Below are 27632 nucleotides of genomic sequence, written 5' to 3' on the forward strand. Positions count from 1 at the left end.
CACAGGACTCTGGTGCTCTTGTTGTTGTATCTGATAACATCATGCCTCAGTTTTATGAATGAAAAGACCTTTTTCAGGGCAGAACATTTTGACCTGTAACGGCATCAAAAGCACAGGTGTGACTAATGACCTTAACAATGGCTCTGTTCTGTTCGACTGTCGTAAACCATTACAGCGTGACAGTGAGCCAGCATGAACAATACCGGGACCCTGAAACCATATTCCACCGTCATCAATAGAACTATTTACACCTGCGCTTTTCTTCCTGTAACATGTGAAAAAGTCGTCCGTGGGAAAGGTCTTCTCTACATTTTTGGTCTTGACAGAATGTAGTGTTTGCTGTAATTGTAATGAATCCTGATTCCTCGTGGCCCACTTTTAGGTCACTGGAGAGTTTTAGAATTGTCAATAGGTAACCAACAATCCAATTGCTTTACCGCTACATTCACATGAGCTCTTTGTGAGTTTAGGATGAAGAGCTAATGACAACAAGTCTGCAAATTTACAAAATGGTCTGACCTTAGAATTAGAAATGTACTCTTTTTTAAACTCACCCATTTTTACAAATCCAATGTCCACATAGATTTTGGCGCAAAGGGAGCCTAATAGGTAGCCAAACACAGGGCCAACCACCGAAATGGTCTGCACACAGCCTAGGACATGATAAACACACCAGAAGAGACACACAACACATAAACCGGTAAGGACTTTAGCTATGCGTTTACACATACATGTACATGTTTTAAACCAGACAAAGCATTTACTGCATTAGTCCTTATTGAAGTTTACTTTTGCTTTAGTCCATGAGTGGCAGCCAAAACCTTCCTTTGACCATTTGTGTCCTGGCGTAATGAGGATGAACAGACGGCACTCTTGCGCTTCTTGAACCAATGAAATGGTTGTGTTTAGGGAGGATGCGTTGGTGATGACTGGGAGATGATTCCTCAGCAGCATCATATGTAAGTTCTATTGAATACATATTCTAGAGCTTTGTCGTATTTTATCAAGTCTTGTGACCTTCATTTTATCTCTGTTGGCTGTGCTGCCTGCTCCCCCCAGCGCTCAGTTCTACATGATGATCAATAGCCCCAACACGTGCCCGGCCAAAACTGTAGGTTTAAATAACTACAGATGGCAACATACAAAGGCTTGATCCCTGTGTTTGTGCATCTGATGCAGAAGCTTCCCTTGTTAACATGGAAGCTAACCAATTACGAGATGGCTACTAGTCCATATACAGTATTTGTTGCTATGACTCTAATTGTTAACACCTCACGCGCAATTTCTACTGAACATTTTCAGCAGTCAGACCAGTAACAGTCAGAACACAAAACTGCACTGGTCATCTTGCTCATCATTTTACACATGACTTAACAGAATACACTATGTACACTCACTTACACTGTATTTCAACCATGTAATACTATTCATTTTATACACTCCAGGGTAAATATAGTTGTGTGGAAATTTTACAAGTGTTCAACTGACATCTATACAGGAGCCGTTTGTACTGCCTTTCTGTGGTGTATCTATAAACTGGGCAGTGCACAATGCCTTGAGGGTGTTATTGTACCGTACAATTTTACTGTTTCTATTAGTCATATACAGTACTTATCCACAAAAATGTACCCCGCATGCCCGCATTGATACGATTGAGAAGAACAGCACTGATGCACTGGTGCAGGAGTCTATTTGTATATTTTAGATTGTGCATGGAAAAAATTCAAATGTTTTTACCTTTATCAAACAGTCAGTAAATGTATCTCTACCAATGGGTGGTGCTTTTCTTACCCACATATAGGGCAGCGTTCTCCTCAGTAGCAAAATCATCTATGTAAGAGATCCCAAGAGGCTGAACTGGCGTCTCTCCAATCCCCCGCAGGACATTTCCCAGGAGCACATAGATCCACATCGACAGGTTAGAGTCGCCTTCACAACCTGGAGGAAAAGACGAGTGTAGTCGGACATCTCTGCTTGTCTGAACTAGTGTGTATGTGTGTAAACACTCACCTGTGGCTGGCACTTCAGGCAGTTTACCGTCTTGGGTCAGGTCAGCTGGTGAGCCCACTGGACATGGAGAGGGGTTAAGTGTTGAGTTCACTACCCACCGCACTGATGTTTCAAATTCATAGCTGGACACAAAACACAAATGGAACTGTTAAAAATCATGTGACAGAGATAAAATAATTATTTTATTTGGTTATAAGATACAATCTGTCAATTTTACTGGAAATTGATTTCATAAGTAACATGGAACAACAGGGAATTGCTGCTGGGAAAAGTGAAACACCCACAAGCATCTACAGTCAAGACTCACAGGAACAGCAATATGTTTGCTCTTTATAATAGTTACAGTGCTACACTAGGTACAGTAATATATGATGGAGAAATGATGGTGGCATTTGTGTATGTTAACTCAGACTATACACATAAAAAATCAAAAGTAAAATAGCACAAGCTATGAGAGGTTTTCCTATGGTATTGATACAGACTTCCTGGAACAAAAGTGTGTATTTGATATTCATGCTGTGTCATGGAGACTTTATCTAGTTGGTATGGTGGCCCTGAGGGTTAAAACACAACATTTCAGATTACAGAAAGAGTAGGACAACACTTTTTGTTTGTGACTGGACAAAATCCAAATCAATTCAAAGACTGGATCAGCTGGAGGGACAATCTAAACACTACTCTGCTGTGATTGTTTGTATTTGTTAAGCAACTGATGACACTCTGGGCATGTGTTAAAGTTAACTAAAATGGTCAGCTACAGAGAAGTCCCTTAGACGGCTAATTGGCCAATCGTTTAGGCCTTCTGCTTCAATGAAAAAGCTACGCCTTGACAAGTCAATTTCATGCTACCGCTTCTTCTCGGCAGTGTGTTGTTTGTTGTCATTGGAAATGACATTGAACTGTCGCCAGGGACTTGGGTTCTATCCAATCACAAACAAGAAGTGTTGTCCCACCTTTTACATAATCTAAATGTTGTTGTGTTTTGTGCAATGTTGTTATGTTTTGACCCTAAGGGCCACCATAAATTGATTAGTGATACAGGATATGATTAATCTTCTTGTGGATATGAATTGGTACATTATTGTTTGGCACAGCTTGTAAAGGAATGAGATGCACATGGAAACAACAGCTTCACTACCCAATTTCTGTCTGGCCAAAAGCACATTTTCTAATTAAATTTTTACTGGGCTGTTTAATCTTTGCTTCAGTCAACAGGCATGTAAAAATAAAAACATTATTATTGCATTTTGCATGATGTAGCTCCTGTGCAGCATTTATTGATGTGTTGGAAACTCATGCATTACATGTACTAGTATCCATAGTCCACAGTTGAAAACAAACAAGAACTCCTTTTACTCACCGTCCAATGATGAAGTGAGGCAAGGCAATGATGAAGGTGCCAATGGACATCAGTACACAACCCACTGCGATGATCTTTGGCCGATGGAGCTTGGCCCCAAAGTAACTTACGAAGGCTATCACCAACAGGTTACCTGCAAGGATGGAGGGCAGAACCAGAAATACCAGGGGACTTAGAGTGTTACTGTACATGCTGTCAGGCTGAAGAAAGAACAGGAGTTGAAGCAAACATTTAGTCTGAGAAGCGGCAGATCACTGCTTTATTTGTTATATACATCTTTTTTGTGACCCTGTGGGTAATTCAGATGTGGGTCTGTACAGTTTGCTGGCCAAGTATTTGCAACCAATTGCTTTTTATGATAATGTCATTAGATTACGATTGGATTTCACTGTTAAGTGGAATGATTGAGCTCTTACTTCAAAATTCGATACAACAAAATGAAAAATTTATGTGTAAATTTTTATACAAAATGCAATGTAACAGTCTAAAAATCAATCATCCAAATGTTATTTCCCATATGTGCATTAGCCGGTATAATATCTATTCCTTAGATACATTTCATTATAATAATAGTATACGTTTGAAGATTCTCAATCATCCAGATCATTGTTATCCAAGAAGAGTTGAATCAAGGGCAACTGGATTTGATTATAGATATTTCTTCTTATACCCACTGGTGCGGTCTCGCCTCAGTGTTTCATATGTATTGGTGTCAATGAGTAGTGCGGTGACCCTGGCATGGTAGTCCGCTGTGTTTAGGACCACCGTGCATCTTCCCTTATCTGCCCTAATCTGCCAGTAAGTTGCTGATGTTTCAGCCCTTGCTTAGGGACGTCACAGTCTTCCTTTCCTGGCTGGTTTAAAAGAGGAGAAAAGGAGGCCATCTGTCACTGACACTTGGCCTCAGGTGACTCCAACCAGTCTTATAACAGTCGTTACAATGGCTGTGGCTCAGGTAGAGCGGGTCGTTTACTAATTGCTCAGTCAATGGGTCGATTCCTAGAGTCCCTGGGTAAGATATTGAACCTCAAATTGCCCCCAATGTATGCACTGTTTGTATGTGGATGGAAAGTGCTTGAATGGCCAATATGATTGGAAAAGTGCTATCTAAGTACAGTCCATTTACCATTTGCAACAACCAGGAGCACCAACGAACCAAGTGGCCTCCTAACCAGTCAGTCAGAAGTGAAGAAGACTCTTGGATGGTATCTTTAACCGAGTCCTTGATTCAACTTTCCTTGGATAACAGTATACCTAAATATTTTGACGTGCCCATGTAGGAAGGCAACTGAAAGTCAGATGAGGTTGTACTCACACATGATGCATTATCTTCATGCTCCAAGAGGTTTGTTTTTATGATATACAGCATGTAGCCGCAGATGTGTTAGATGGAATGAAAATTAAACAGGGCAGAGTAGAAATATGGCCATTTCTCGATTGTCACCTTTCAGTGTCATTTGTGTATGATTGGTGACATGGAAACTCCATCGTAAACAGGTGGAAAAGTGGCCTAGAAAGACAAGCTAACACCATGTTGCCTGACCTTTTTTCCACTGTAAAGGTTTAGTTGATGGGATGACGTCAAACCCTCGCACAATCCTTCAGCTGTTGTCACGCGTGTCTGTGTCTGTGTCTGAATCTGTGTCTGTGTTTGTGTGTGTGTGTGTATGTGTCTGTACATCAGCTGGGTCCAATCAGCTAAGCTCATCTAATGTGATCGCTGTAAAGATCATCATCCATCATTATAACTCTCTACTCCCCATTCTCATCTTCATTATTTATTCCTTTCCCACTTCTTCTCTCCTTCTGTCTTCCCTCTGCTCTGTTCTCCTCTCCTTTCCTTTCCTTTTTTCTTTCCTCTTAACGCTGCCCTGCTCTGCCTCTATGTTGCCCTGGCAACGGTCCTATAGAAAAAGCTTGTTGCCTAGGCCACACGAAAGAAGCAGCTTTCACGGGAGACGTAGAGATGGAAAGATAGAGGGAGAGAGAGCCGGGGTATTCAGCTCTGTCATCTTCACCTTTCCCTCTGGCTGATACATCCCACCTCCATCAGAGTAGCAACAGGTTGCACACTCTTCCATAATGTTACTGAAGAAAAATGTTTATTATTCTTCACTACTATCGTGTTACCCTTGGCCCAAACTGCCTGTCTGACGTAAAAGAACAGAAGTAGAATGACTTATAGTGGATGACGACTTTCATCTTGTGTGAATCATATCTCTTTGGGTCTCATTTCGCTCGACAAGCAGTGTGTATGATTTATAACCTACAAGAGCCCTTGCGTGATTCTTCACAAATCCGTTTCAAAGTAAATTTCCATGACTGTGTTCCCTGTGGCACTGTCTACATCTATACTGTATATACTCTCACAGCGCTCCACTGATTTAGCATTGCAATCCTTTAATATTGCCAGACTCACAATGAACAGTTGATGCAGCAGAACCAGAGACATTGTCTCTGTTATTCCACACATTCTTCCTTATCCTGGCGCCTATATTACCCACGATGCAACTAGACTGCCAACAGTTCGGTCAGAGATCCTGGGATGAGGAGCAGGCTATAGAGGTTACTGACATTACCTCAAATTATGTCATTTGAGGCGGCTGATCAGATTTCTCGCAGCTCTCCCTTGAGCCACAAAATGCTTGGCACAACATTTTTTTTCACATCTGCAGTAATATTCCCCAAGACCTGGAAACAGACTTCGATGTGTATATAGCTCCGTTCCCCTTAAAGGATTCATATTTTGATGTTAGCTTGATGTAACTATACTGATCTGTTTTAGTGCAGCAACACTATAAAGACATCCACAAAAAACTAGTGTTTGAAGAATATTTTATGTTCGCTGTAACTTTGTGCCTGTGGTGGATTGGGTACCTGCACAGGGACTACCACACCTCTTGTCCAATGACAAGGCTGTACAGGATAAGTGACTTATAAAAGAAATAGATGGGTGATGGGTGGATTGAACTTTTTTCAACTCTCTCACCTTCAGTTTGAGATATGGGAAATGTTGGGTGGCAGCCAAGATATAGAATACACTGATACATACATAGTATCTGTGATAAGTCAGTAATATTATTTAGTCTTTAGTAAGGAAAAATGTCTTTTTGTCCTTTTTTGTTTTGTTTTGTTTTGTTTTGTTTTCTGTGTACCTCATTTTGTATTGAAAAGAACCTAAAAACCTTAAAATAACCTTCTTCCCCAGTGTGAATAAGCAATATTGGTCATGCATTGCAAGAAAATTGTTTGATATTTTCTAAATGTCTGCCTAGGCAGTTTGTGTTGCACTTACACAACAAATTATTTTAGTATTGCCTGAAGGGTCCGCCTGCTTGTAGCTGATTCACATGTCAGATAAAAGCTGGTAAATGCCAGATGATTCCCATGTACATCACTGGGGGGGAAAGCTGGGATTAAATTAACAGTATAGAGAAGTTACTGCATAACAAAAAGCTTACAAATTCCGACTGTCGACAGCAAAGGCAGAGCTTGGAGCCTTTTATGTCCCTGGCCGACACTATGACTCACCACACACACACACACACACACACACACACACACACACACACACACACACACACACACACACACACACACACAAACACAAACACACACACCCCTCTGTCCTCTTCTTGGAAGCCTGATGAATCCTTTATCTGCAGCTTGAATATCTCTGTGACCCATTCATATTTCCGTCCCAAAGACAGAGAGAGAGAGAGAGGGGAGGGGAGCCCATGACATGGAGGCTGCACATAGAAAAACAAAATAACAGCAGTGACTGGCAGACCTACTCACCTATCTCGAAGCTCCCGTCAATGACACCTATTAGGTAACTGGGGATGTCAAAGCGCCTCTCCAGCTGTGTTATTGTGCTCTTCATGTAGCTCCCCGACAGAGCCTTTGCAAAATAGGCAAAGGACAGAGCCACCAGAAACATCTGGGAGAAGAGAGTGAAATGGAAAAAAAGGAAAGAGAAAGAAACAAAGAAAGGTAATTATAGGAGTGTTAAACTACAAACAAGCAAATGCAGTGTTTTAACCTAATTATCACTTATAATTATCTACTTGACTGTGTGATGTTCGCACATGTTTTTTCCACAAAGAACGGACAGAAAAGGAAGCACTTGTGTGATATCACCTTGGTTGCTACGATGCATGAACTCCCCTCATTAACCTACTTTCTGTTGTCCAACATTCACTAATTAACAAGTGCCAGCATTGCAGGAATAATGAGGTTCAGATGAGGGATGGGGTTTTGCGTGGGAGGAGAGGGATGGAGATGAACACAACGTGTAAGTTGGAGAACATGAACCGTCAACAACAATGAGGGAAACTGTAGCTGGCTCGTATTTGAGTGAAGATGAATTAAAAGGGTAAAAGAGAGAAAGTAATCCATGTGGGATGGACTAGCACAGGGGCGTCCTATAATAAAACAGGTCAAAATCATGTATGACAAAAAAATAAAAGTGTAAGGCGGTGAAAACTCTGCCACCAAACCTAGCAGAGACAGAGAAGGACTCTCCGTGGATCAACTTCTCATCTTGATTTAATTTGTGCTATAATGAGAGTGAAGAGCAGCGAGCAACCTCTGACAGTGACTGGGCCCAGATCAACAATTCTCACAGTTATGACCAAAGGAAATCTAATAAACAGACTTACTCGTGGCAGAGGTCCAAAACCCCAGACAGGGCTTGACGCTTCCTTTTTTCCCCCAAGGAGCACATGTGCTCCAATAAGTTGAAAAATTTAGGAGCGCATAAAGAACTTGCGAGGAGACATTTGAATTATTATTCATGAATTATTATTGAATACAAAAAGCACACAAGGTTTTTCATTATTTCTGCTTCAAACTGTATTTATTTAATAATTCTGTATTTATTTATACTTTTAACTGCTTTAAATGAAGAAGAACTGCTTTATTATACAGGTGTTCACACTATTCATACCATTTATAGAGTTTAAAGCAGTTTGAAGCATAAATAATTATATCAATAAAACACCAAAAATAGTCAGCTCAGTCTGTTCAGACACAAAAAGTGGTGAATAGAAGGCCCTTTGCGCTGATGAGTGGATCACGTGATTTTTTTTTTTTTTTCAACAGACAGCACTGGTTCAGCTCAGTGACTGAGTCATCTTCATTGCTGTTGTGTTATCAACCTTTTTGTTAAAAGAAAATAGTGGCTGCTTGGGCTGAGTTTTGTAATACCTCTTATTCGTACACATGTTTCTAAACACATTTTACAGTTCGCACACATCTATTTTTAGTCGCAAATGCGAATGAAACGCTCACACTGTTGAACCCTGCCGGACAAATTCAGTTTCCTCATTAACATCAAAGTCGGCCCAAAACCTACTCAGAGAGCAAGAACGTTTTTTTTCCATAAGGTAGGAAATATAAGTTCCTGATCTAAAATCAAATAAGACAAAATGTGTAAAATGACAAAATGGGTCAAATCTGGCTTTTTTACATTATAAAATGTAAAAAAAAATATTTTAAAAAGTCTGTTACTTCCACAAAGCACGCCACTTCCAACAAAAAGAAAAGATCAACATAAACAATCAACATCTCAGGACCTATTCTGAGTGACAGTGTTCAAAAGTACTTGTTGTTAGCTTCCACAGCCTCTTAAGATCATTTCAAATGTAATCCGTCTTTTAAAAGTTATTAGCTCTTGATGATGAACATTTGGCTGTCGTGATATACTTGAACCAAGATAATGCAATGGCTGAATTTGAGGCAGATAGCGATCATCCAAAGCACTGAAAAAAACTTTATAAGTACCAACCTGGGGATTAAAAGGCACAACAATAACATGGACTGTGTGATAGCAGGGCAACGTTCCAAGTCCAACCACAGGTCCCCAGCTTGTGAAGTTATAAAGATATGAAGCACTCTAGATATAATTAGGAATTAATCTCTCTCATCACCAGTTTCCCTTCTATATCTGCTGTATGTTTTATGACTGTATGTTGCATTTACATACTTTGGGATGTTTAGATTTTGGTAGCGAGTAATTAGATAATTAACCAGTCTACCATGAAATTTACCTCTCTGAAAGCGACTGCTGTACTGTCAGGTACAGCTGTCCTTAGCCAGGTCATTTGCAACTTCACTGAGAAAACAGATAATGCTGAAATATGCCGGTCGCTGTGTACGTGATAAACCCAGCTTCCTGTGAAATATGTCAGAAATTAAAACAAATTGGTGTTCAGGAATGGTTGACTAGTTGAATCTAATCTAGAGTCACATGTTTGCCACAGCGTGCCTATAGGAACAAATCCCCTATAGGGTCTGTATTCTCTGTCCTCTGTGACCTTTCCACCTGTCTAATGAAACAAGAAAATGAAATCTGTCCGCTGTCCACTCTGCTCATTTCACTCCACTTAACAGTATTTTCTACAAGAAATGTGTTGTTGATTATTTGTCGTCCTTAAGGTAACAGATGCTATGTTAGGTGTAAAGCATCGATTATTACCTGAGAGCTCAAATCATTTTACTAATTTTTATTTTATAAATGTATAAAAGTTCAATTTTAAGTCTAAAGAAAACATTTATTAACATGCTGATTTATGCAACAAGGTGCTCCAACAACAACACACAGTGTGAGTGTGTATCAATGCAGGAGAGACTGACATTGCCTGTTTTTCACATGGTCATGTGGATTTAACTCTTTTTCTTTTGTGTGTATATTTTTTTTAACTCCTTATTCACCCTCCGTACTCACTTCAAAACACTATTTGTTCGTTTCTTGCCAGTTGAGGGAATTGACAGTGGTTTCACTGCATTGGTTTCACAGAGCAGGGTTTAGACAGACGAAGAATAAAACCTTTGTGTTGCCTATACAGTAAGTGTCTGTAATCTTATTCTGTCTCCCTGAGTGCTTGCGAATAAGTAATGGTTTGCGGTCTTGGTCATGGTTCTTATACTGCAAGAACCATGGGTATCCAGCACTGACGTATGAAAAGCAGCGCACATGAGAGTCACATTACATAAATGATCAGGCAAAGACATACCATGGCCATAGAAATGACAATGGCTGGAAGTATTATTTAACTATAGTATATATACAGTATGTATATATACTATAGTGCTGGTGAAACCACATTAACAAAGTTAGAGAGGGAGCTAGCTCTGAGTCTATTCAGCATGTGCAACAACAATTGTGAGATAATCAGGACTTTGAGATACTGAGACACGAGTAACAACGTGTCTTATCCCTGCACCTCTCCTTGTGCGTCCATTTCCATGATGTGATGTGAGAGGATCCATCAATGCAAACAGACCTCTGTTGAGATCATGCTGACCACCAGTACTGGCTTTGGGGCATTAATGAAAGTAGCTCATCACATGTTTAGTTCCCGGGGAGGTGGTGGTGGTGGTGGTGGTGGGGAATTTAACCCTAACCGAGGAGAAGGGTAAGTATCAGAAATTCCAGAAGGCCATGAATATATTATATATAACACTGGTGGCCCTCAAAGGGAATTAAGCCAACAACGTCAACGTTAAATTCTTAATTATACTTTTAAATCTTTGTGCTTGTGCTGACTCAACCTTTTGCACCAACAAAGTGCCAGTTTTGGTGGCCATAAGAAGATTAGTTCCTACTTGTGCTGGTTCAGTCATTTAGTGGCTCACAATGACATTGTTTGTACCAGAATGGGTGGCTGAGTGAATTACAGACGTATATTTCTGAAAATCATATCAAAGATACTTTATTTTTCCCCCCTTTGCATTCTTTATGTGACAGCTAGCCCATAGAGTTTTCTCATCTAGTTCTAACTATTTAAAGTGAAGATCACACTGTTTTTAAGGGAAATGAGAACCGAGAGCTGATTCACATGCAGGCCCCTCACACAACTACAATTCATCGGTTTAAAGTAGAGAGTGAAAAATAAGGCATGAGACAGAAATAATGTGATAGGTTAGTGGCTAAAATCAAATTCATCATACGTTCCAGCACCATCTGCACAACTTATTTCACAAAAATAGACCTTGGAGTGCACACTGTAAAACCCGGACCAAAAAATAAAAACAAGAACAAAAATGTCAAGGCAAATGATATAGCAAATCTCATTTTAACTAAGTTGTTGATCAACTTTGAGAGATTAGTCTTAGTGGAAAACCATTTTTGCAGCAGTATAATGCACTTTTATCTAAATTTCTGTAATAACAAAACAGGCACTGTCCCAATGAAAATTGTTTTATTTGCACTACTTATAAAATTTTAACAAAACTGTGATATAATTATCTAGATTGAAAATCTGTGTAAATATGTCTATCAAGGAAAATGATTTTTGCCTTCTGCTGTCAGAATGTGCGCCGGTGAATTTTGCTGCCTTCGGACAGAGGCAGGCTAGCTGTTTCTCCCTTTTTCCATTGTTTGTGCTGAGCTAAGCAGACCGGCTGCTGGCTGTATCATATTTCATATTTAGCTAATAGATATGGGAGTGGTATCGTCCATCTCTCTGCAAGACAGTGAGTAAGTACATTTTCTAAAATGTCAAACCATCGTTTTTAATTAGAAATTGTCAGAAGAAGGTGGAGTTGCAGCGCCATGCAATGATAAGATTATCCCTGTAAAATATGGGTTAATATGGGTTATAATTGCATGCCAGCAGCAAACTCCATATATAATTTGTCATCAATGAACATCCCTGTATTAAAACCTGTGGCAAAGGAACCCCAATAGTGCATTGTCCTTTCACAGATAATGGTGACAATGAAGGCTATTGTTTGCATAACATAAAGTGTTTGGCTGATAAAGAAATGGTCTCAGTGAATGCATTTTGATTAGGACTGGTATGACTTCTAGAGAATAACCCTACTGTAAATAATGTCAAAAGTGATGTCATTATTTGCAAAGAAAGTAATGCATTAGTAATGGATGTCTTCTTCTGAATAACATCATGCTCATTTTTGGAATTTGCAACAATAGCACGCAATGACATTTTCATTCACATTAAGTCTGTGCGAACATTTAAACAAAGCCCCCTCGTGACCTGTGACCCGCATTTGTTCTTAGCTCACTGATTTCACACAACTAATATGTTTAGACTAACACAAGAGTCTGAGACACACACACACACACACACACACACACACCGTTTTCTATTATTTGTGAGAGTGATGTCCAAAAGTAGAAAACAACAAATTTTGCAATACAAAACATCATTAGAAAGTGTTCAGGGAATTCTGAGATGGTGTTTGAAGCAAGAAATGAATGAGAAATGAAAGAACACAGGGACATTGTTGTACTAAAGTTCTAGTCTTATTGGTGGACAAGCAGAGAATAACATTGAGCACCGGATTAGAGTGGAAACGGGCTGTGCCATGTCCCACCCAGCCGGTCAGGGAACCAAACAATTCTGAGAAAAAACAAAAACCTGTCCTGCCACTGCAGTCTCTATTGTGATAAGCTGCTTGAACACCATTGTCTCACATTACTTTCATGTGGGAAAAAGCAACAGTGTCTGATCTCATTTTGGGATTTACTAACTTTCATGTTGTTGGCAGAAGACATAGTTTCAGCCGGTTGACCATTCACAAAGCCCCTCCCTGGAAAGGCTGCCCTATTTATGCTTGTATTTATTTATGATTTATTTTTTAAGATTCTATTTTAGATTGTATTGTTTTTCTAATAGTTTTTTTATGTTGACATTGAATTATATTTAATTTAAGATTCATGAAAATAATAATTGATGGGTTATAAAAGCACTGAAAATTTTCATCTTGTCATTGAGCTGTATAACAGGCTAAAAGAGCTTTTGAAAAACTTAGTGTGATTAAGGGCTGAAAGACTTAAAAACAGTTAAGTGGAATAAATAATAAAAACCAAACAAATAAACAAGAAAACATCTGTATCAGCATCAGCTACTGGCCAATTGTTATTTTAAACATTGTATTGGTATTGGTCGTGAATTTCATAATCGGTGTGTCAATACTCTGTATTATGAACTACTAAACAGTAAACCAATATGCTAATCTTTGAGGGTATTCCAGTTACATTGTTTAGTGACGCACTTGGGTAAGTTAACTCAGAACATCCTAAAAGAAGAGTTGAAGCCAAAGTGCTCTATGTGGTTTACCTCTTACTCTGAATAAACTTAATTGGTTCACTCAATCATGTACTTGGAATACCCCTGCCTCCCCATGTATTTACGGTCTCCACTTGTGAACATATCCCGCCTTCGCAACTACCACCGATGATATGGGCACAGCCTTGATTTTACCATCTGTTGGTTTGTGCCATTGTTGTGTCAAACTGTGGGATTTAGTTGAGCTTTCCTATTGCATCTTTGTGACATCAAATGCATGGATCAAACCCACGATGTGGCAGTAATATCCTCGAAGGTTAATTTAGTTTAGTTGAAAACTATAGATTGACATGCTGGGTGCAAAAGCTTGACAGGCATAGCAACAGTAAACAAAGGGAGGTGGGACTCGGAAAAATCGGAGAACTGTTTTATATTGAAAAATAAACAAAGAACAGGAGCCAATTAAAAGCTTGGTCTCCCTATTGTTTTCTGTTCTGCTATTTGTACTTGCTACAGGAAGCTGACATTCTCGTTACTTCCTGCATAGGCTTCAAGTTACATGCGTTTTAATTTGAAGGCACCAAGGGAAGAAAGGGTAGTAATAAAATGACTTGGATGTCTTGGAGATTTTTCCAGTAGTCTTTGTTGTCAGGGAGTTGATTTGAAAGTTTCCAAGGACTAAATTGATTTTATACACGTCATCTTCTGATGGAGATCACACGATATGATCGACAACTTAAGAAAAGCCATTAAAAACACTTGCTGCTGAAACTCAACTTTTAAGCCAACATCTATGAAAAGTCATTGAAGTGCTACGAACGTGATATCTGAGCAAACTCCCTCTGGCGTTTACCATTATGTGATGTGACTGAAAGCTCTACAATAGCAACTACGTCTCACTTTATGGTGAGATTGTGTTGAGGACTGCTTTTGCTGCATCAAATATGAACTTTAAAAACTCAGATTTTTTATTACGTCTTTGACAAAGAACAATTAGGGAGAGTGGATCTATCGAGTTTTGTTTTCTGACTTTAAGGAAGGAAGGAAGCATAACCACTGTACGGCCTTGCTTTCTCCCTAATGAATTCCGGGAAAAGGTAAGGCTCATACATAAAAGCCGAACCCCAGTATGATGCAGAGTGTCTGAACAGTGTTTGTTGACTGGCTACCTGTTACTACCTTGTGCTGAAACCCAGGGGACGGACTCAATGGCCATGTGAAATTTTCTTTAAACTTTTAACTGATGGGAATTGATGAATAGAAGAACAGAAGCATGATTCAGTTCCTCAAGCAGTCTACTAATGCCTTTACATTTAGACAGAGAGGTCACGGGTTAAAATTTACAGTATCCCTCATTGACACACAGACATCATCCATGTGACTTGTTGGGCTGTTACTGTAATTTTGTTACCAGATTTAGTGCTGATCTCTACACACACATGCATTCCAGCATATGTACCAAGTGAGCATATGACTCCCCAATGCATATATACACACACACACACACACACACACACACACACACACACACACACACACACACACACACACACAACACACACACACACACACACACACACACACACACACACACACACACACACAAAGCATCTACAAAAGAAATAGCTGTCAGCTAAAGCTCCTTTATCCTACTATTCATAAAGATACTGTGATAACCAGTATTTACCTGCCTGGCACTCCTTATGAACACCCCCAGAAAGACTCACTTGCACACTGTACTTACTGATCTGTGGCTTGACACAATGTCTCTGAGCTCTGCAGGCAGAGCCTTCCTCCTCATGGCTTGATTTTTGCTCTGATATATGTGAGATCTTATGTAGACAGGTGTGTGTGTTTCCAAATCATGTCCAATTAAATTAATTTACCACAGGTGGACTCCCATCACGGTGTAGAAACATCTCAAAGATGATCAAGAGAAATGGGAGGTACCTGAGCTAAAATCCAAGTATCACAGCAAAGGGTGTCAATACTTGTGTCAACGTGATATTTCAATTTTTCCTCTCTAATAAATTAGCAAAAATTTTTAAGATTCGGTTTTCGCTTTGTTATTATGAGGTATTGAGTGTAGATTGATGAGGGAAAAAATTACTATGTTTTTTTTTATTTCAGCATAAGGCTGCAACATGACAAAATGTGAAAATATTTAATACTTTCTGAATGCACTGTATATCTAGTAGTCATTCATATTTATTGCTGTAGTTTATACCTTTAAATGCTGTTCATAATTTTGTTGACATTCATCCATATTTTGTTCTGCCACAATTTTTTTTTTTCGTTTGCCCATTTATCACTCATGCTTCGTTCTATTGCTACTTGTTTCTATACGCTACTCGTGACATGTTGAAGTGTATGTGTGTTCCTGCTGTGGAAAAGTCATTTCCCTACACCATTAATATCGTTCCCACCAGAACACACCCCATTCTTCCTGTGAATGAAATGACTTGAATCATTCATGTGAGTGAGTGTATCCCTGCGCGAACAAATAACTTTCGCAGGGATTCAAGTCATAGATTCATTTGCACAGGGAAACACTCATGAGTGAGTGAATCCTGTTCACAGGGATACACTCACTCCCTGCAAACCGATCACTGAATGATTCATTGACTTGAATCACTTCGTGAGTTTATCCCTGCATGTTCGCTCAGAGTTCAGCTGAATTGAGAACTGAACGGATCGTTTCAGGAAGTGATTCAGTTCAGTTCATTCACACAAAAGATTTGTTCTTTTGAACGAATCGATCGTGAATGGCATATGAGTAACTTTAGCTTCAGTGAATGAATGGCAAAGATAGAGTACAGAGGACAGACGAGGACAGACGGAGCACAACGATATTAAATATTAATATTTTTTTTTTAAAGTATATTTTTTGGGGCTTTTATGCCTTTAATGGACAGCACAGTGGAGAGTGACAGGAAACAGGGAGGCAGAGAGAGGGGGAATGACATGCAGCGAAAGGCCGTCCGATGCGGGATTCGAACCGGGGCCAACTGCAGCGAGGACTGTAGCCTCTACACATGGGGCGCCTGCTTAAACCACTACGCTACACGACGCCCATTAAATATTAATATTAATAAAAAGTGAGGTCGTCTAATCGCGGACACCTGTTCAACCACCTCTAACAACCATCCTCACAGGATCAATCACTTCTCCACCTCTCACTGCTTGTTTCCAGAAACCAGCAGCTCAGAAAAACCTGGACTGGGTTATTTGAATGACAGGACTGTACAGATCTTACTGATGTGAAAGTAAATTAACTTGTTTTGTGTGTGTGACGATTCAACTCAACACAACGGACCATTAATTAATTTTTTTTTTTTTTATTAATTTTTTTTTTTTTTAATAATTGGCATTGAATTGAATTGAACTGAACTGAGCTCTATAGAAAAGGAAAATCTGACTTCTGAGTTATTTTTCTTTATTATTATTATTCATTTTTTCTCTGCTGTTCTTGAGACAAAGGGATTGTTTTTTTTTTTTCAAATCAAATTGGTTCAAATATATGAAAATGTTTGGTTGAAGACTGGTCATGTACAGTACCAGGACCACTTTCTCATTCACTTCCCATTTCCCATTCACTTGAATGGGAAAGTGTGTCCAAACTTTTTACTGGTACTGCATGTGTTGTTCTTGTGTCTAGGGTGTAAGTATGATTAAGCTTGCATCCAAAAAAAAAAAAAATCTTGCCAGGAAAGAGACCTGCCCAGCACCCCACATAAACAACAAAGTAGAATATACAAAGTCAAAGCGTCACAACACATTAGCTCGTGTACCTTCAGGCTGGTGCATGGAGAGGAGCGTGGCTCTCTGGCCATGCCGTCACTGCGTCCATTCTCCTGCGTGCGTCCTTGCTCAGCTCGTTCCTCCATCCTCCAGAAATGTCTCTGTGTCTCCTAAGCAGAAGTCTCCCACGTAATGCAATTTCTTGGCACTGATGCATGCAACCCTGCAAATGGATAATTCAAGCATGTGACCCACTTCTCATCCTTGGTACAAAAACAGAAACATGTCTATAGCAGCCGGCAGAGGAGAGACTGACACAGAAACACACAAACAATATGTATTTGTTCTAGAGATCTTAAGACTTCAATCACAACTAAGAAGTCAACGTTGTAATGACATGGGTGTCGTGTGCACTTTTTCCGAACAAAAGGTCGTTGTTTCCAGTTAACTATTTTAAGCCACAGTATCAAAAACACTGAGCTAAACTTTCCTACATATCGCCACTACATACTTTATTCTAATGTCTGGCCAGTAACTGTCATCAAGTGACCAAACACAGAGTGAAGCATAAACTAAAATCACTATAGTGTATACACCACTTGAGAGGAAGCGCACTTTGATTTGCTGAGCTGAACCTCAGTTGCTTCTGAGGCCAGAACTGCTCACTGCCAGTGTGCTAATGGTTTGTAAACAGAGTGAAAATATGTATGAATTCAGTATAATGAATCCGCATAAATCTCACCAGCACTAACAGCACTGTACTCTGATGTCAGTCATCTGCTTATCAATTGCTTGTGCTAGGTAATCGGGAGGGAAGTGGGTGCATATGTTCAATTTTTTTCTTTGCAACATCTACTCATAGAACTAAATGAAATGCAAGAAGCTGGTGTCTTTTCCTCAGCAGTGGGATCACTGATCAGGTCAAGCAGCAGAGCCAATATGTTGCCACTTAATTGAGCTAGCCGTTGTATTGCATTTTAACTACCATGATACTACCCACTTGAAGTGTTCTGTGCTGTGGTAAACTGTTCGAACATGCATTCGCAGAAGGACATTCCTGAGCCCGCCTATGCAGTATCCATGCTGTGCTTGTGAGCAGGGCCAAAGCTGAGCTATACTGGCATCAGGGGTCATTTGAAATGGCTCAAACAAAGAAAAAGGGCAGCACATGAAACATACTCATATGTTAACCCTTCAGCAGTTTTATAGTGCCTACATGTGTAAACCAGTTTCTGCTGTTTGAATTGTGTCAGATTTTCATGGTCCTATTCTTACAGCTCATCCAAACAAAAGGCAGCCTCAGTGTTTTATGATCTGATTCCCTCTGTTGCTATTCGTCTCATTTGTCTCAATGGCTCATGCAAAATAAACACTTCCTGGTAACAGCTGCTTCACTATAAAAGTCATCCAGTGGTGCTTTTGTTTTCATTTGCCAGCTGTCTTTAGATTAGGTTTTGTTTTGTTAGATATACATACATTCTTTTTGTTTCACTCACTGGAAATTTGGTGAAAAACTAAATATAAATCAAACTTGTGTAAAAGTATATACCCCATTATCCACTGGAAGGTTTCTACTTTGAAGCAGCTGCAGGAAGGGTTTTAGTCAATCACTGTTGTTTGCACCGATGGCTACCTCACTTATCCTTTGAAGTTGTGGTAAATTTATATTTGAACATTTTTCAATTGTTTGTGACAGATCAGTCTGAACACAGGTGCAGTCTGGGAAAAAGTATCACATTTTTTTCAAAGACAATAAGACAACACTCGAATCCAAACAACATGTGTGTATGCCATGTAGATGAAGCAATCAGCTGATTGTACCCCCTTCTTTACATCTCCTTTTATCTCCTTGTTTGTTTCTTCCGTCCTGCCTCCTTTCACTCCCTTGCTATTAATTCCTTCTCTCTAACTCCGAACATTCGTCTTGCTTATTTCACGTATTTCCCTCTCCTCCCCCCTCGGTCCATTTCCAGTGGTCATGTGAAACAGTGAATGCAATTGCTCCAGGGGACCGGCTTAGTGATTGCTATGTAGCAAAGAAGACTAACACAATACCATCACCATTTCTGTCAGTGAGACTGCCACTAGTGCCACAACATGTTAACAACATGTTAATATAAATACATGTAATATTTTCTTAAAATATAAAGTTTATAAAGTTTGCATTTCTCCCTATAATGACGTTTCTGTCTGCAGGAGCAGAGCAGAGCAAAAGGAGCAGGCTAATCGCAACAGGTTTGACCTACATTCAAGGAATTAGACCAACAGCAGCTTTAAGTAGTATAAAGCAGTAGTCCACAAAAGCAGCAGGTTTTTGAAAAAAACATACAGTAGTTCAGGCACTTTGTCTCATGTACCACCAAAGTTTATCTTTGAATCTCTATTTCCCATTCTCACAAATACTGTGTCAGTACAGTGCTATATCAAACACCATTTAACCTGCCACTGTTGTCTGGTAAAAAGACTCAAATACACTACAGACTATACACTATCATTATCACTGTATACTATCACTATGTTTAGGTCCTCATGATTTCAGCCACTAGATCATCAGGTTAGCAGGGTGACTTGTTCTAGCATAATTTAGTCAGCATAGATAATGAAATATTCAAATTACATAATACATGAATATGTCACATGTTGAGGATAAACTAAGCATCAAAGTCTATTTACTAGCTTCAGAGCTTTAAAGTGCATCCAGGGGTCTTCTCTCCAGCTCTGAAGCTAATTATAAGACCTTTGTGTTGTTCCCAAAGATCAAGAATAAATATCCAAACACAAACGTTCATTCACTCATGTTGTTGGTTGTTCTTTGCTCCAAAATGCCTCACGCTGCTGTTACATGATCATTTATTATTACGAAATTATCATTTTAATAAGACAAACAAGTTCTGTAGAGGTTGATGTGATGAGGAGACACAGAGAGAGAGAGAGAGACAATAAGCTACATCTACCGCACACTTTATCACAGGTGAAGCCGCAAAACAGTTCATTTGTAAGGTGTAATGAGCACACTTAATCTTGTTCTGCCTATAATTTGCTTCTAATCTAGTGTTACTGTCAAACAACAGATGTACCCATTAGGACAAAAGAACACCAAATTGATTACTTCCAATCACATATAAGCCTGGAGTGATGGCTGAAAACTGAACTGGGAAAAAAAACAAAAAAACAACATGATCATCTCTAATACCTTTGTTTTTCGAGGCAGCAGCCGCTAAAGGTCACTGGTATACAGCTCGGATAGCAATACCATATTGCACCATAGCTGAAAGTAGTGCAAACATCGTGTGTAAATGTTTGCTGTTGTTCACAGACCGTACCTTAAAAGAAAAAGAATAATATGTGTGAACATCTATAAATTGTGTTGACCATATCTTTTATAACAGGAGTAGGCTAAATGCAGTTTTTTTCATCAACGGATGATGCCCAGTCTCCTCAGTTTAATATGGTCACCACATCACCTCAACTATTCTGTAAACTAAGACAACACAATCGCATGAGCTATTATTTTTAAAGTAAAAATGACGGTATCAAACATTTTAAGCTCCTCAGTCACTCCACCCTCTGAAAAACGCTTGATATGACGATTAGTTTTGTTTGGCTTGTGTCTTGCTGATGAATTAATATGCATGAAATGGTATCTGTATAAATTGTGTCTCCATATCTCCATATGGTATGTCTCTGCAGATTTATACAGTGTATACCTTTGGGGGTGTGAATATCACTCCCCACTGAATCTGAGCATGCTGCTAAAGGGCAGCACCCTGGAAAGAATAGGCTGTTGTTAAATCTTCACAATGTCAGTGTTACCAAGTGAATTTATTGAATATTATATAGACTATAAAATGATAATACTGTAGCAGCCACTGGCAACACTAACTCTCCATAGCTCCACAGCTATCCATGCAAATGCCCACAATATTCAGTCTACCAAAATTCATACAGTATATCCCCAATGAAAAATTAGTGTCCATGAAAAAATACACAAATTTTCAGCTACAAAAAAAAAACAAAACAAAAAAATTAAATGGTTTGACTGTCCAAAGGTCAAGACACTCACTCAACACATTAGCCAGGAAACACCACCTTGGAGCGATGGGTATTAGTGGAAAGAGAAAAGCATTTAACCAAGACAAGCTAGTTAAAGCCCCCCTTCACTTCAATAAGCATAACCACTGAGCTAACAAGGTCAAACACACACACACACACAGACACCAACCCCTATAAACAACAGGATGGTTGGGTTAAATCTGAAGATTAAAGATGGTTATGTTTAGATTAAGATTTGGAGTCGGGGTTAGGTTTGGTTCAAGTTTGGCTACAGGAGTGAGATCCATGATGAATCAGCTTCACCATCTTTACTGTAGATAAAACATCATTCTAATTATCTCTCAATATTGGTGATGATTAACATGCAGATGCTATTGATGCCAGCAGTCCTGCAGGTACAACAGGCACCCTGTGAACATCTCATTCACTCCAGTGCTGTAATAAGTGCACATTCACTTATTAAGTTTCACCGTAAAAAACAGTATACTATTGTAGCCTATGTTTGCATTGAAAAAAGAAACTAAAATTATTTTAAAAGAGGAATTATTTATCCTTAATTGGCCTATTTATTAGTTTTTATTTATTAGCTAGTTAAACACACATATTCACAAAGTACTATTTGAATATTACAGGAACCGAATAAAAGCAATAAGGTCAGTCATAAGCAAACACACCTGATGAAAATGCCTGTTGCCATTTTTCACAACAGACGCGCCTTGAATCACTGGGTCACACAGCTGGGATAATGTCCGAGGAGCGTCAGTGTGTGGGGTAAAATACGAACCGCTTACCTTACTGTCCTGTCAAACAGTCAGCCGGTTGCTTGAGCTCCGAAGACTGAACAGCCGGTCGGAAACGCAGGTAGCCTCCCTTCAGCCAGCTCCGGTCAAACTTCTCATGTGGATGGGAGAGGAGGAGAAGCGCCGACTCTTATCATGAATGCTCTGAGACCGACATGTACCTTCAGAGTTCATTTCCAGCCGACTTCACGGTAACTCTCAGGCAGACTAGACCGAATCAAATCGGGATCTCCTGAAACATGTCGGTGTATGTCAGTGTGAACGCCGCTTGGAGATATGGCGCGTTAGATGCGCACGGAAAGTGACCCCCCCGCAAAGCCTCCTGTTATCGGGACCGACTCTGCAGATAGACGGGCTTCAGAAGAACCAGCTCACACAGAGAGGGCTGTCTCAATCTGCAGTTCTATCTGTGGCTTTCTCCTCAACCATCTCTCTGTCTCCCGCCCCCGTGCCCCCCCCCCCCCCCCCCCCCGCTCTGTCGCTCTCTCCCTCTCTCTCTCTCAAATGAGCTTTATTGGAATCATAAAGGGAAGCATTTACAGTGTCGTGCATTCATCAGTAGGCTGCTGTAGCCTACATTGTCTTGTACCAGCTGTTATTTGAAAGCGTCATACTTTCAAGGATCAGAAAACACAATTTTAAACTTAGAGAAGAATATTTGTCAGCCTGCTGTGTTCCCACTTTTGATTTGGTTGGTGACATTTACTCATGCTTTGTATTCCCCTCATGGTCACTCAGTCTGTGTTTTGAACAGTTATATTTCCTAAGATTTGGATAATTTGGAGTTAATACGCTGTTTCTTTTACGTCTTAAAACTTTTTTTGTTGTAAAATATCCACTCATGCCAAATTTAGAACAGACACATGATGGGTTATATCACACATTTCTGAATCTCAATTTTTTTTTCTTTTTTTCATTTGCTGGAAACAAAAGCCATTATCTAGGTTTAATAGGTACTTATAAATTACTTTTAGATACAACAGTGATTTTCAACCTCTGCTCCCCCTTTAAATAGGCCCTCCAATCTACCGCACAATCAATTCGGGCAGAACCATATTTCTCTCAGGGGTCTCGGTCTCTCACGCCTCACACAGGCAAATGTTGTGTCAGGTAACATGCACAGTACATAACGAGACTACAAATATCGTTCTACTGAATCAATTTGTAAAGAAAAACTCTTAGAATCAATCAAATTCTAATCAACATAACATATTCAACCAAAGACAGCCCCCCCCCCCCCTCATTCATGGTTCAACCCATGACATCATTAATGATGTCAGCAAGTAGGAAGTGTTTGGTTGCCACCCCCTCCTGGGAAAAGCATGGTGTATGGGTAAGTGAATAAAGCTAATACCTCAAGAAAGCTCCACATTAAATTAATCATAATAATATTACACCCTGAAGGTGGCTGTTTGCACTGTATGTATGGTCCATGTTTTTGTCTAAAGAGTGACTGGGATTATTTTCTTTTCATTTAAACAGAAATCATAGTTTGACTTTTTTTTTAAATGCAAAGAGGAGAAATGTTAGCCATAATAAGGTTTGAGGTTCACAATTAGGTCAAGATCTGGTGATTTAAGGTTAAGATCAACAGATGCCTCCAGGAGTTTCTCCAAAATACATATGATTCAGGGGATCTGAGGTTTCTGGTGTAGCCTGTGCTGCTTGACTGCTGGAAGTGGCCATTGAACTTCAGTTGGATTTTGTGGGGATGTTTAGAGTTGAGGAGTTTTCCCCTACATTAGTTATTTTAGTTTCTACTGACCTCTCTGTGATCGTTTTGCCTGATCTTGGGTTGCGAGATGAAGGAGACTGCTGTGGCTTTATAAGTCTTTGCATTGGGCCTCTCTGGGTTCAGATATTCTGAGATTATCTTAGAACTTGCACCATATTTGTAACTCAGTTATGCACAGCCACTTACCCCTGCAAAGTGGACAGAGGGAGTGTACACCTTAATGTCCTCCTCCAGATCCGATTACTGCTGTAGGACAGATCAATGTTAGGTAAGCATGTGAAACAGAAGGTGACTGTTGCACCTGTCCTGTCACGATGTATCTGATTGCATTGGTACTTACAGCTGTCAGACGGTACACATTACAAAAAGCATTCAGGCACACTGTCATGTCCTTGAATTCTTTGAATGTCTCATTCAAACTGTCCTCAGAACCTGCTGGTATTCTAGTAGCTTTTTAGTGGTTGCATTATAATAAAACGAAGGCAGTACAATAGGTAGATGAGTGTCGAGTTTGTGCAGCTTCTGGATACCACTGATCTCCTCTTGGTCAGGTTCTCTCAGGCTGCAGACATGTCTTCCTGTTCTAACTTCAGTTAGGAAGCTTGGGTGTCTTTGAACATACCAGCTAGTCTGCTGCTTTGATGCTGTTGAGAATTTCTATAAACTGAAATGCTGCCCTAATTAGTGGCATCAAATGGGAGTTCATTAAATTTGTTCAAAATTTGGAGAGTTATGAAAGTTGCTTAACCTTTTCAATAACTGCATTAAACCGGATTAATTTAGGAAATTTATAAAGATTACTACACGCCGATAAACCATTATAAAGCCATCACGAGAGAATATTGTATTATATGTTTCTAGTAATGCCCTGTACTTTTGCTGTACAAAATGCAATGGCTAGACAATTTGATTATTTGTTCTTAATATGAGTGATTAAAAACCAAAAAGAATTACATGGAGTTTGCCTCTCAGAAAAAATCACAAGTAAACAAAACTTGCTCCTCATTCTTTACAACTGATCCTGTGAGGACACATACAAGTCTTGCATGTTTCTCTGTTGTTGTGGTGACATGTCAAAATTAGGGCTTGGATAAAGCCCAGGTCAGTGTATGTTTGTACTCACTGTAAATACTTACTTCAAAGTTGTACAGTGTTGCACAAATGCAATACACATAAACAATTGATAAAGAAGAGCTTAATAGCATAACAGTGATCTCAGTATTCCAATCTGGAGTGTGTTTGCATTATTGAAATGACATGATTGAAATTCTAGTCAGTCTTCATTGCAAAAAAATTAACTTCATGTTGTTTAAAGGGGAATTAGTGTACAGCAAGTCATCTACGATATCTGCAAAACAAATACATTTTCATAATGAATAGCAAGTTATCTAATTAGAACCAAATTAACAAATGTAAAATAGGTGAAGTGAGATGCCTTATCACCTCTTCATTAATATTGTGCTTAAAAGCAAAGCGATACTCTGAGCAAACATGGTCCATGTCATATGGGGTTGCTATAAAGCATGACTCAGAAAGGATCACAGTGATTTTGCTTGAACTGCTGTGGAATTCTGTGGTGTGACCAAAGCTTTTTATAAGTAGCAATGTCATGTGATTAGACATGGATTATAGCTAATTTGTAATATATGACAAATGGACTGTCGGTTTACAGTCATGTAAATAGTCATTGCATGTTTCACACTAGTTCAAGTGTGTTTACAGTCTGAGGGGTTAATTCTCATGAAAGCATAGAGGGTACAGTGCTCACATGGCCGATAACTGATACGACCCATATCCACCAACACAATCATCTTCACGTCAGTGATAGCAAGTCAAGGATCCTGTATCTGTGCAATGTCAAAGCCTTAATTGTGTGTGTGTGTGTGCATATTTGAGTTGGTGTGTTTTATGCTTTGATGCAAAAGGTGTGCATCTGTTGGCCCCTCTCTGTGTATTTATGCAGTTGTTGTCTTTTTGTGGACTTTAAATATTTTTTCCTTCATACATCAGGTTGAAGGAGAAACTCGAGGTCATAGAGATCTGGTTTTAAACTTCCCTTTTTAACTTCCTTCTTTCACTCCTTGATGAGAACTTCACAGGGACTACAGGACTGGGGTAATTATGACCATGTCCAAACTAAAGTGGCTAAATCTTACTTTGTTAAAATTATTTGGATTTCAAATTAATATTTTCAAGCATTTTCTGTCTCCCTCTGTCCCACAAGCCTCGGTTCTCATGCGTGCTCATTATTCACAGAGGTCCCAGGGTTACACCCAAGAATGACACAGATTATTGAGAGAAAGAGAGGAATGAATGAAGGGGAATAAGTTAAGATATGAGATAGTTGTCAAGACGGAAAAAGACGATGGAAAGGAGGACAGAGAGCACAGAATGAGCATTTACATCTTAGAGGATAAGGAGAGGAGGGGAGATGGTGCTGAGAAAGGCAGTTTCCCTGTATACGTCAGAATAGTTAATAGCATACCCATTTAGATAGATAGATAGATAGATAGATAGATAGATAGATAGATAGATAGATAGATAGATAGATAGATAGATAGATAGATAGATAGATACTTTATTCATCCCCTAGGGGAAATTCATGATGTACTGTTGAAGATATCATAAACCGTGTCACCGAAACTTTACATGCCATAAAGATCAAGGGCAACATGTTGGTATCAAAGTATGAATCACACTTGCTTACCCCATGTTCTTACTTCACCTAGTAGACAGAAGTAGAAAGAAAAGGATGTCTCTTGATATTTAACACACTGACTGGAAAATTCCAAAGGCTGAGGCAAAATTGATCAGACAAGGAGCACTTCAAAGAGAAGGCAGCTTCAATGAAAACAAGATTAGCAAAGGGATTACTTTCGATCTATACAAGACAGTACATAGACAAATGTATCAAATACTTTGCAGCTGAGTTACTAAGGACAAAATACTTCAAAGATCTCCAAGAATTAATTTGATAATATTGTGGCTCTACATTTAAAAATGTTATCAATTAGGGCAAAGAGCTCCAGGGTGCAGTCTATGCACACATTCAGACTATAACCGGCTCCGGATGATGAGAAGCAATGAAACATTTCTGGCATTCTCATTTCGACTTTCAAGTTGAAATATTTTAATAGTTAGCATACATGGAGTGTGCAGTACGTGGCAAACAAAGAACCAAAGAAAATTGCATTGTATGAAGAAATCAGTCCGTACAGAGAAGACGCCATGGCAAGAAATGTTTGGATTCACTCTTGAGGAAATATTTCCTCATCCAGAGTCATCGACAAAACTAATTTACTCACAAGTCGACAGGCAGGAAATATGTGAACATACTGAGGTTTCCTGGGCCTGGTTAAGTGTAACATATTTCATATTGTTTAAATGTAAATGAAACTATAGTGTGAGATAAAATGTACTTTACAGGGGGTAAAGCTCAATTGTATGCTAATCCACCTCCTGACTGCTATTGTCTTAAGAAACAGGAATTGCATTGGAAATAATCACTGTATAACTACAATAACCGCCTCGTGGTTGTGTGCCTCCCCGAACCAGCCATAATGCAGGAAGTATGGTTACAATCTCCCCTTCCTGAGTTGCAGCATTGAATAATGGTCAGCAGTGTTTTTGGAAAACATGATGTCACAGTGAAGTTGACCATTGACGATTTGGATATAAAATATCATCACTTCATCATCTTATCTTATCAGACATTTGTGTTGAATTGTGTCATAATTACACATTATGAATTATATACACAAAGTGTATGACCTTGTGAGTTATGGACAAAAAACAGTGACCTTGACCTTTGACCATCAAATTCTAATCAGTCCATCCTTGAGTCCAAGTAAATGTTTGTGCTAGATGTGATTCCCTCTGGGAGTTTCTGATATGTC

General features: G+C 39.3%; 1 protein-coding gene across 1 annotated transcript in view; it reads right to left on the reverse strand.

The window, feature by feature from the left end:
- The window catches only part of LOC130167553 (solute carrier organic anion transporter family member 1C1-like), a 34326-nt gene extending 11915 nt beyond the window's left edge, over nucleotides 1-22411 (reverse strand). The window contains exons 1-7 of the mRNA XM_056373865.1: nucleotides 21993-22411; nucleotides 17199-17371; nucleotides 7169-7310; nucleotides 3371-3503; nucleotides 2011-2132; nucleotides 1792-1938; nucleotides 555-653 (exon numbers count right to left, since the gene is read on the reverse strand). Coding sequence (XP_056229840.1) covers nucleotides 555-653; nucleotides 1792-1938; nucleotides 2011-2132; nucleotides 3371-3503; nucleotides 7169-7310; nucleotides 17199-17294 — 739 coding nt within the window. The 5' untranslated portion in view covers nucleotides 17295-17371; nucleotides 21993-22411. The remainder of the gene's footprint in view (nucleotides 1-554; nucleotides 654-1791; nucleotides 1939-2010; nucleotides 2133-3370; nucleotides 3504-7168; nucleotides 7311-17198; nucleotides 17372-21992) is intronic.
- Between the last annotated feature and the right edge of the window lie 5221 nt (nucleotides 22412-27632).

The sequence above is a fragment of the Seriola aureovittata genome, chromosome 4 (assembly GCF_021018895.1).
Source record: "Seriola aureovittata isolate HTS-2021-v1 ecotype China chromosome 4, ASM2101889v1, whole genome shotgun sequence".
Lineage (NCBI taxonomy): Eukaryota > Metazoa > Chordata > Actinopteri > Carangiformes > Carangidae > Seriola > Seriola aureovittata.